The following is a 10,714-nucleotide window of genomic DNA, read 5'->3' as shown; positions in this document are numbered from 1 at the left end:
CAGATTATTTACGGATGAGAAGTAAAAAAGAGCCGCCAGGTGCTAAAAAATAAACCTTAGACTCAAACGTTAGAACAGGCTTTTCCCCGCAGCACGCCGTGTAATAAATACAAAGAAAACGGCGGCCAACTTATGTCTAAAAATGTATAGTTTCATGCATCGGTTAAAACACTCCACTCCGGGTAAAGGACGCGCAGCTGGAAACACTTCACGCAAGTCGAGCTGCCCGAGATTCACAGAATTTACAGAAAATGTTACATTTTTGTGATTAATATCGTTATCGGGACGATAGAATTCTTATATCGGGATATGAGATTTTGGTCATATCGCACAGCCCTACAGTGAGTGAATGAGTGAACTCATTTTCGAGTTCAAGAAACACAGTTTGTGAAGTTTATCTGAGGTGTGCTACATGGTGAGTTATCTTGTGTCAATATTCCCAACACCATTACATCACCAGCAACCTGAGCTGTTTATATAAGAGAGATTGGATCCATGCTTTGGTGTCAGAAATCATGTTTCATCAGACCAGGCAATGTTTTTCCAAACTTCTGTTTTTCAAGATTGATGAACTTATGCAAATTGTAGCCTCAGTTTCCTATTTTTAGCTGTTAGGAGTGTCACCCGCTGTGGTCTTCTGCTGAGGTAGCACATCTGCTTTAAGGTTCCATCTAACTTCAGCGGGTGGTTGATTAAATACTTGCGTTATGCACAAGTGCAACAGGTGTACCCAACAGAGTGGCCGGCTAGAGTATATTAAAGAGTTTTGTGAGTTTAAGTTTAAAGTTTCAGTATGGTAAAATGAATAGAAATGTCCTACTGTCTGAATATTTGTAAACAATGCTATATTTGCTTTTGTTTTTAACTATAGTTCTTTTTATCATTTTTTTCACAGCTTACTGAGTTGAACACATTCTTCCTTAAGCACATTTTCGTCTTTCCTGCAAGCCATGCTCTTAGCTGGTGTCGAATCCTGTTCATCGGTATCATCACAGCTCCAACAGTAAGGTATATCATTTCATGCATTTACCCTCATTATGTGGCAGGTGGGTAAAAGGAAACAGAGACGCAGACTAGAAGTTCCAGTGAAATTTGTTAAAAATTTGCTTTGTTTTTTCCTTTAGGCAGTATTATGCATACCTAACAGACACACAGTGCAAGAGAGTTGGGACCCAGTGTTGGGTATTTGGGTAAGTAACCTGATTTTAAAGATTGTTAATAATAAGCCTGCTTAACATCTTGTATTCCTATGAACATGTAGTGCTGTGTACACATAGCCATGAGCAGTGACAGCAGCTCAAGGAGGAGATGTTACCTGAGCTACCAGAGATTATGAACAGTGGTATTCATGCAGGCATTTCACTGCCTCACTCAAGGACTAAGCTGTCAAACAGCTGACCTACATCAGGAATATTTTTATCCAAAAAAGTTCAAATGTGTAGGTCAGTGACCCAAGCACTGCTCTCAGATAAAAGCCCAAAACTGACATGTTTGATTTGGATGTTATTTTTAGGTTTGGATTTCTCTTCTTTTTGCTACCAGTGAGTTAAACTACTGAACTATGTGTTTGTTTTGCCCCCTCCCTCTCATTCACAGGGCAATAGCCTTTCTGGAGGCTTTGGCATGCATTAAGTTTGGGCAGGACTTGTTCTCAAAAACACAGATCCTCTATGTGATCCTCTGGCTGTTGTGTTTGGTAAGGTCTATCGTGCACTGAAATGCGTATAATTTATTTTATACATATATCTTTGTTTTTTAATATGAATATTCTAACATATGACGAATGCTGCAAGTAATTTTTTACACATTTTCCATGAATCATTTTACAGTTTCTGTTCCCTTCATTCTGTTTTTAGGCCTTCATTACATTCCTGTGTCTGTATGGAATGGTATGGTACGCAGAAACATATGGTCCAAGGGAAAAGGTATGTTTATTGCTTTAGCTTTCATGAGTTTTTCCATTTAACTGCTTTAGACCTTGAAGCATTTACAAAGAATTTAAGGCCTTAGTCACACAGGCCTACAGACCAGTCGACAATCCCCTGGCAGCCTCTGGAAACTAGTGTAGTCCCTGCACCAAAAACTTACCAAGACGAACTATTCACAGAGCAGTAGTGAAACTTGAAGAGCAGTACAACAAGAAACTGAGAACAATCCCCCTCAAAGTGAAAGCTGTGCTTTACCACTGCAACCAAAACATTTCAAATGAGACAACTTTTACTCTGAAAGTGTCACACTTTCAAAGTAAAAGTATCCCTGCTCAGCTGATAGCTAGTAAGTGTTAAGAGGCTATCGGTGCAGCACCGTATATGACCATTTTCAACCAGCGACCACTAGCAGCACCTTGCCAACCGGTCTCACAGAAAATATAGTTTCCTTAGTGACCTGTGGTTGCCAGGAGTCTGAAGTTTTTCAGATCTGTTGAGGACAGGAATGATCGGAATTAGGAAAAACAATGTGAATGTCCATAAAAGCACTTAAAACGTGCAAATTGGAGTTAATTTCAATCCCAACTTGTTTCTTTATTCTCAGCCTTTCTAACAAATACACGGTTTGGTTGGCCATACCCCACACCCACAATCATTAACAATATAAAAAACTTTACTCACATATAGATCAGTGCAATAGCATCAGGCATCACACTTCAGTGCCTTTCTGTAAACTCTTGTTACGTCTAAATAAAGCTACAACAAACTGACATCTGTGCCTGAATGGCAAAAGGCCAAATGTCCTGGGTGAAGCCAACCATGCTTAATGCTCTGTAGCTAAATAATCATCAAAGATCATTAGTAAATATTAACATTCAAGGTTTTCCTTGTAGGGGTTGTTATCGGGTTGTTTACAGAGAAAGCTGTACGGAGTCAGTTAGCCGTGATGCATGTACAGTATGGTCTCTGTCCAGTTACAGGTATGTGTGTGTCATGTGTCTTAAACCTTTTCTCCCCTCAGAGCCTCTCAGAATGTGAAGACAGTAATTTCGCAGAGTTTGCTGACCATGTGTATGAGGGATTTAAAGGTACACTGACTTCACTGTAATTCATCCAGCACACCACATTAAAAAATGCATACCAGTATTCAGTTGCTGTCTTGTAAATGGGTGACCTCTAGTGTTTATTATAGTGCTTTACATATGCATACTCATACATGTATGAGAAGAAACACAGTGCAGTTACATCTCTTTATGGGTTCATTTGAAATATGTGAGCTTCATGTTTCAGGAGAAACTGATGTAGACGGTGACAGCCCCAAAGCCAGACAGAGAAAGAAGGACTCAGGAAAGACCAAATCCATCAACGGCCTCGACAGCCAGTAGGAGTTGGAGGCGGAGGCTGTTGGGTAACCCAAAGTGTGAAAGATTACAGATGGAGAAGAGGGTAAAGCTACGACCACTTCCTGATGTAACCGAAGCCTAGAAAGCCACCCACCTACAGTAGATGGAGTGCAGACAGCAGAAGTGGAAAAACAGGTCCATGCAGTGTTATTAGGAGTGCACAGTGGCTCAGACTACAGAGATACACACGTTGGTGTGTGCTGTAGTCATAAAAGCTCCTAAACCACTGATCACTTTTTTTTTTTTTGTGTTTGCTTTTTGGATGAAAGAGTGGGAGAATTTTATTTTGTGCGAGTGTGTGAGAGAAAGGTGTGGCAACAAAAACTGCCATTTCTAAATATAATTGCATGATCATTGTAGCTAGTGAGCTATAATTCAGTTATCCTATGAAGCAGTATCATTAAAGGCTAATGTACAATTGACTGGTTTATATCAACTCTGGTATCAAACCCATTTCAATGTTAAAAGCCATTATGTAGAATTTATCACTTAGTGGAGCGTCTATGTTTATAGCACAAAAGAAGCTAAAGCATTTTTATATAAATGTCTGTCACTGATTATCTATTTGCATCATAGATGTTCACTATTTTATGTTTTTTAACTTGAATGTGGGCAGGAGTTCAATACCAGACAGCTTTAGCGTGGTAGGATCACGGGCTTGGGTCTGCGTTTGTCCTGTAATGAAGCAAAGCACACAGTTTAAGCACTTTGCAGAAAGTTTATTGAGAATACTGTACATTAAGTAATGTTCGAGTATTTTGTGAATCATTGTGACCTTGAGTGATTTTACTCTCCTTGTCCTCCTGTGGCTGCTAATTTTTTTTCTTTTCTTTTCTTTTCTTTTCTTTTCTTCTTTTTTTTTTACTAATAAGAGAAGCTAATTATTCAAATTACTGCATGTATTGTCAGTTTTTCTGTCTGTGTCTGGATTGACCTTGTTGCGTATATTGCATTTGCATGGCTGACTCCAATCAAAACAAGTGTTGTAGTAGGAAACCGTTACAAGAGTCTTTGTATTCACCACACAGCAAGATGCCAGTATTGTTATGTGAACCTTTTTCACTGTCGTGGTAACATTTTAATTCACCCCTTGTGCCTGTTTGCATGTTTGTTTTGTTTTTTTAACTCCTATCTTCTTTCAGTTTCTATTAAGACTGATTTTTTTGTGTGTCTTTGATTCTTCTGGCCTTGAGTATTTTATTTGAAGGTTATATTTCCATTTCATGTGTCAGTATCATCTCAGTACAGATATACTATCCCTCATAATCCTTGACAATCCAGACACTGACCTCTCTGGAACAGACCTGGCTCCCGTGCTACATACAGTAGACACTAAATAGGACCTCGTCTGTGGATTTAGATGTCATTTGCCAAAAACAATTCTGCTGAAAACGACCTGTGCTGTTCTTTTCCACTGTGAAATGTATTAAAAGTGTTTTCATTTCCTCCTAATCTTGTTTGGTTGTTTTTACTTGCTGTCACATTCCTATTAGCAGGAAGCCCCTCTGTGTTTGCGTACTTAACAAGAGAAATTTTAAATGACATTGTTTGACCCCTGAGGAGTGTCCCGCTGCAGCAAAGGAGGGCTGGATTGGCTGATTCAAGCGCGGCCCATAACAGATCAGATTTCACTCCGTCTGCACAGCATGAAACTCAGACTGAAATAGCTGCCGCATGCTGACCTGCAGCAAGATGTATTTGAAGGTACGGTTGCTGTTCCTTTGGAAATAAACATGAGTAGTGGCAGAGCTGTGGCTGACACACTGTTGCACATTTAAGATTGTGCACTGAACTCCAGCCAGGCATATTTCTTTCCTTTTTTAAAAGTAATATACAGGCTTTTTTGTCACTGAATTTACTCTGTGATATCTGCAATTTGGGTTCTGTGACTGTTCCAAAGGAGGGCAGCAGAGAGCCTTAGTTATGTGCAAAATACCACGTGACAGTTGAGGCCTAAAAGCCCAGGGCACGAGTGCTTACACAAAATTGTGCTTCATGCCTCTCTCCATGATTCTCTATTTCACCACGTAAATTGGCACGCGTTCTATTTTGGTTTCCTGAATTTGCTGCTGCCTGCATCAGCTGACTGAACCATCCCACAGGGTTTAAAGAACAGGATATTTCAGTCATGGCTAAGAGTCTCCAACATCGTGGCTGCCTCAGTCCAGAGGGGATCATCAGAGAGATACAGATCAACCTACTGGAGTGCAAAGTCTGCTTCGAGACGTTTAGCTGTCAGCAAAGGGAGCGCAGACCGCAGAACCTTTCCTGTGGCCATGTACTCTGTCTGGAATGCATCACAGCTTTGTCCCACCCTCTCCTGAGGAAGCTGGAGTGCCCTTTCTGTCGACAGTTATGCAGTGTTGACAGCACCTCCCACTGCCAGGTTCTTAGTGACCTAAAGGATCTTCTGTTGTCTCAAAGTCCCTCACCGTCTGCTCCTCCGTGTAGAGCAAAAGCTGGTTTTATCTTTCCCGCAGCTCTGACGTGCACAACTCTTCTCCTGCGTACTGCATTTGGTGGGTGGGGGACTCTTATCAACCCCACTGGAATAGCTGTTTTGGGGTCCTCAGGAACAATAGTTGTGGTCCATGATGGAGAAAAGAGAGTGGTGGTGTTCAATCTACAGGGAAAGAAGCTGCACAGCTTTGGGCGAAAAGGAGCAGCCAGTGGGGACATCTGTTACCCAGTGGACGTGGCAGTGACCCCAGCTGGTCACGTGGTTGTGACTGATGCAGGTGATAAAGCTGTAAAAGTGTTCACATCCAGGGGGAATCACATGTTGACAATCAAAGATTCCTTCCAGATGCCCTGGGGCGTGGACACTGACAGTTGTGGACACATCCTGGTCTCTGATGTTGAGGCCGGCACTCTCTCCAAGGTGAGGGTGGACTATAGTCACAGCGTCGTTCTAGAGCATCAAACAACCATTTCAGACCTTCAGTGCCCTAAAGCGGTGGCCTATTGTTGCGTGAATGGGAACACTGCAGTGACGGAGCATCTAACTGATGTCACCAATCCAACGGAGAGACACCAACACAGAAGGCTCAGGGTGTTTACAAAAGAGTTCCACCTCCTTTACCAGACAGACACTTTTAGCCTGACCCTGCAGTCCACAGTGAGGCTCAGCATCTCAGGTGTGACGTTCGACAGAGATGGAGATCTAATTGTGATTGACTCAGACCAGGGGATGATTTGGAGCTTAGGGAAGCTCCAGAGTGGCCCAGTCCGTACTCCTCTTGTGGGAGACCATCTTATTCGCCCTGTTGGATTAACGCTACTGAACAACCTTCTCATTACACTGGACAGTGGCGACCATACAGTGAAGATTTATTCTCCCAAATCTGATGCTGGACCTGTGACATAGTTTATGTATGAACAATCCCAAAGTAGCTGTTCAAGTGGGACAAATTAAATAAAGTGAAGTGAAATGTAGCTTATCACAGGATGAAGTGATGAGAGGTTGTATTAATTTTTTTTGGTTGTTGTTTGAGTTGCCTTCTGTGACTAGTTTACAAGTCAAGTTTTACTTTAGATAGAGTGTAAAAATGTCATTGTGTTACTTTGAAAGTGTCAAAATAATAATCAAACAAAAGGTTGTATATGGTGAAACCATTTTCAGCAGGACGTCAGGAATGAAATTATGTCTGTTATTGTGTTAATGTTGTAGCAGTTGTTGAAAATGATGTTGTGTTATTTAATGACGTGTAATATAGCAATGTGATGATTCTCAGTCTCTGAACTGATCCAAGGCTTTTGAAAAATGATGCCAATTGAAACTATCTGAGAAATAAAGGTCCAGCTGCTAACAGCAGACAGTGAGACCATACATAGATAATATAAACGTTATATGCCACAACTACAGATTATATGTTTATTTTTTCCGTGTATAACAGAAGACTTTTTAAATTAGATTATATCACATGTGTTAAAACAGAAGTTACAAATTATGTATATATATGTGTGTGTGTGTGTGTGTGTGTGTGTGTGTGTGTGTAAGAGCTTTTTAATGCAAAACTTTAAGGTGATTGACAAATGGCAAAACTTAAACTTTAAAAAGAAATTCAAAGAAGCCCAGAATAAATGCTAATGTAACGGTTAGATTTGGCAGCTTGGGGATATAAGAGTGAAAAACAGACATTATTTTTAGGCTTTACGTCAACAGAAGTGAGGTGGTGGGTCAAAAAATGATTCTGCTAAACCTTATAATAAAGTTATATAACTGTAAAAAAATTTGACCCCTTTTCTTGCTTACCAAAAATGCAAATAATTAAACAATTCAGTGTGTATGTGTGAGAGAACTAAGCGCCAATAAGTCGTAGCCAAAAATCATATTTGATAACAACTGTTTAAAGCTGACTCCTAGCTCCGCACTGCCTCTCAATGCTCACTGATGCATGTGAACTAACTTGTCACACACGCTCACATTTCTCGTTCATTGGTTTCCCCCAATGCGCCGATGCGCCGGCGGGGTGCGTAAATCCTTTCCCCCTCTTTGGCACAGCCTCTCCAGTCTGCCAGAGGAAAGCAGTCGTGCTCCCAGTGGAAGATGGCGGTGGGGATGCTGTCTGGGGCTGGAGCTGAGTGCTGGATTTGCACAAGAAGCGAACCCGGATGGATACTAAGACAAAAATGAACGCTTTCCCATCACTTCTCATCGAGGATCGGACTCATTTGGGATTGTTTAGCTAGATTCTTTTGCCCTGTTTTCTGGCAAAAAGCCGGGCTTTCTTGTCGGAGACTCTGCGTTGATAGCTGGGCTAATAGACAGGGTGGGAGTGAAAAGTGGACGAAAATGTCGGATACAAAGGTAAAAGTTGCAGTGAGAGTTCGGCCCATGAACCGCAGGGGTAAGTGTTATAACGACGATTTCTGCTTGCAGACTCCTTTTCTGTCTCCTTGGCTTCGTGCCACATTACCATAAACTTTTGGTTTCTTCGCCATTGCTGCTTTCAGTTTGAGTTGTGAGCCTGAAGTCAGACTTGAGAATAGTTTAAAGAAGGCCAAAGTAACTCCGATTTTATTCTTCACACCCCCGCATTCTGCTTCACTTTCCAAACAAACTTTTCTCTGCAGAAATTGAACTGAATACAAAATGTGTCGTGGACATGGAGGACAATCAAACTGTTCTGCACCCACCGCCCTCCAATGCAAAAGGAGAGAACAGGTAAACAAAACTCACATACTGTCAAGAGTTTAAATGAATATTTGTGCACTAAGTTATTTAGATTTTGCTGTAGTTATGAGTGTTTTGGAAATGTCTGGTGACAAAAGGATTCAAAATGAGCAAATAACTGTACACACAGTGACCTCCTGTAGCAGTGTCTGAAAATACACTAAAGCAAGAGCACTTATAAACACTTTATCTTTAATTCAAAGGAGAATTTAGTCAAATAAAATATGTGCAAATGCAATGCTGCTGCTGCTGCAGCAAAGGACATGGTGTCTGTCACCCACCTGCTTGCAATATGATATTATGTTATGTAATTCATGTGAACTTTCCAAGAGTAATCATCTCAGGATAATAACACCACCTTGGTATTTTGCATGGCTGATTTGGGGTTTTCAAAGCCACGAGAGGAGGTTGAGCCTCTTTGATATGAAGACATGTACAAGGCTGAGCAGATAAATGTCTGGCCTCGGGGTGCCACTGTAAATCTCCGAAGTCAGAGGTAATTTGTCATGTTGCGTTCAAAGACATGTTGGATCACACTGATGGTTTTTAAAGACACAACGGGCTGCGCATTTTATCTAAGAGTAAAGAAAAGCTTCTAAGAAAGCTAAGCATCCTTTAACATTTCACACTATCTGTGCACTCTGAAGGTCATTAAAACTTTGTGCTGTGTTCTGACATGATTTCATACTGTACTGAAGACAAGTCTGAAGCCACACAGAATATAGGCCAACGATGAGTGTATGCTCATAAATTTCATGCCTGTTAGCAATAGTCACAGATGTAATATTTCCTCCCATCATGGTTGGAGGATTTTCTGCTGTTTTTTTGGTTTTTTTGCACTTGTTTTGCTTTCTCTCTTGTCACACATGGTTAGACAGCTGACCTGATTACCAGCAGGCGCAAATAAAGCTAAAAGGATGCTCAGTCTGAACACAATCCAAGGTTCTTTGTTGCCCCCCCCCCACCCACACACAGCATATTTATAATTTGCGTAATGTCCTTACTGATTAGTTAAAGTGAACAAACAACTCTTCGAGCCACAGTGTGACTGCTGAATATGAAGCCATAGGAGGCAACTGCCTCCAGTCAAGGCTTTTCTCGTGGCCTGCACCCAGCCTTGTTAAAGTTTTCAAGTAACTCGCAGTCAGCGTCAAACAACGTTAAGCTCACTCGCCCAGCAGCTCGGGTACACGCACATTAACCTGTACTTAAGGCAATTATCACAACAGAAATGACCATACAGTGGCTGCTTTCCAGACAGTTAAACAAATCCCGCTCACAGCTAACACATGTGGAACGGGAGAGCTGAACAGAAAGCTGCTGTGAGCGAGCGGTCAGAGGAGCGACAGTAACCGAGATGCAGATACGTGCATTATATTCGTCTCAGAGTCAGGATGTTTCAACTCCTCCCAGTTGCCATGTTGATGGGTGAGACACAAACACATTTCACATTTTCATCCAGCGTGAGTTTCCATATCTGATTAGATGCTGTATCAGTTATACAGAGATTCCTTTCATGGAAGCTCAGTTAAATGTTTTCAGCTTCCCCTGAATTCACCTTATTAGATCCTGGAATGGTTTGTTGTCTAGCTGCACATCAGCCACGACCTTCTGTGCTCTGACTCGCTTTGGTTTTATTATGTCTCAACGCTATTCTATAGTGCAGTCCAGGCATATAATTACTTGTTAACATTTCAGCACTAGTGCTGTGTGTGTGTTTTGGGTCTCTGTGCTCAGGCTGCCACGGTTTTCCTAAACCATATAATTTTCCCCTTTTGCTGCTTGTGGAGCCACAAAAGAGGATACCCTGATCGCTAAGACTTTGCCTTGTTTTGAAGACACCTGTTCCTGTGTGTTGGGAATGTGTCAGATTGAGTGGGTATTAGCATACCAAATATGGCTGACCAAGATCCTGGGAACTTTTTCTCTCTCATGGGAATGATGAGGCACAGCCCTAGAATGGGATAAGCAGTAACAGATATTTCTAATGTAGACACGTCTTAATTTAATAGGTATTTTGTTTATATCTTTGGCTGCATATTTTGAAATTCAGGATTTATAAATGGAAAAAAATGACAACATCTGGATCTCAGTGAGACTCTTTTTGCTTCAGCGGTTTTGCTCAGTGCCTAAAATTTTTAAATATTGCTTCAGTCTGATGAAATACAGAAATGATGTCTTTTTGGGAGGTGGAATCGAGTGAATGA

At 41.3% G+C, this 10,714-nt stretch overlaps 3 protein-coding genes across 7 annotated transcripts in view; all 3 read left to right on the top strand.

Annotated features, from left to right (window-relative positions):
* ptdss1a (phosphatidylserine synthase 1a) overlaps positions 1–4,777 on the top strand; it is a 9,399-nt gene extending 4,622 nt beyond the window's left edge. Inside the window, exons 8-13 of the mRNA XM_005738494.2 lie at positions 896–1,008; positions 1,125–1,190; positions 1,597–1,696; positions 1,857–1,925; positions 2,950–3,016; positions 3,219–4,777. Coding sequence (XP_005738551.1) covers positions 896–1,008; positions 1,125–1,190; positions 1,597–1,696; positions 1,857–1,925; positions 2,950–3,016; positions 3,219–3,313 — 510 coding nt within the window. The 3' untranslated portion in view covers positions 3,314–4,777. The remainder of the gene's footprint in view (positions 1–895; positions 1,009–1,124; positions 1,191–1,596; positions 1,697–1,856; positions 1,926–2,949; positions 3,017–3,218) is intronic.
* Positions 4,778–5,301: 524 nt separating this feature from the next.
* Positions 5,302–6,958, top strand: LOC102201622 (E3 ubiquitin-protein ligase NHLRC1). Its single transcript, XM_005738493.1, has one exon. It carries the CDS (start codon positions 5,460–5,462, stop codon positions 6,696–6,698), a length of 1,239 nt encoding a protein of 412 aa, XP_005738550.1. The 5' UTR covers positions 5,302–5,459; the 3' UTR covers positions 6,699–6,958.
* A 784-nt stretch (positions 6,959–7,742) lies between these two features.
* The window catches only part of kif13a (kinesin family member 13A), a 37,568-nt gene continuing 34,596 nt past the window's right edge, over positions 7,743–10,714 (top strand). For all 5 annotated transcript variants that reach the window (XM_013912242.1, XM_013912240.1, XM_013912239.1 and 2 more), the window contains exons 1-2: positions 7,743–8,181; positions 8,408–8,498. In XM_013912242.1, the coding sequence (XP_013767696.1) occupies positions 8,127–8,181; positions 8,408–8,498 (146 nt within the window). In that variant the 5' untranslated portion in view covers positions 7,743–8,126. The remainder of the gene's footprint in view (positions 8,182–8,407; positions 8,499–10,714) is intronic.

This window comes from Pundamilia nyererei, unplaced genomic scaffold (genome assembly GCF_000239375.1).
Source record: "Pundamilia nyererei isolate P.nyererei 1_Seehausen unplaced genomic scaffold, PunNye1.0 scaffold00084, whole genome shotgun sequence".
Taxonomy (NCBI): Eukaryota; Metazoa; Chordata; class Actinopteri; order Cichliformes; family Cichlidae; genus Pundamilia; species Pundamilia nyererei.
Note: the sequence above shows the minus strand (reverse complement) of the source record. Positions and strands in the feature narration are given on the sequence as shown.

Coding starts and splice junctions, on each gene's coding strand:
- LOC102201622 (XM_005738493.1), top strand. CDS start 5,460: ATGGCTAAGAGTCTCCAACATCGTGGCTGCCTCAGTCCAGAGGGGATC.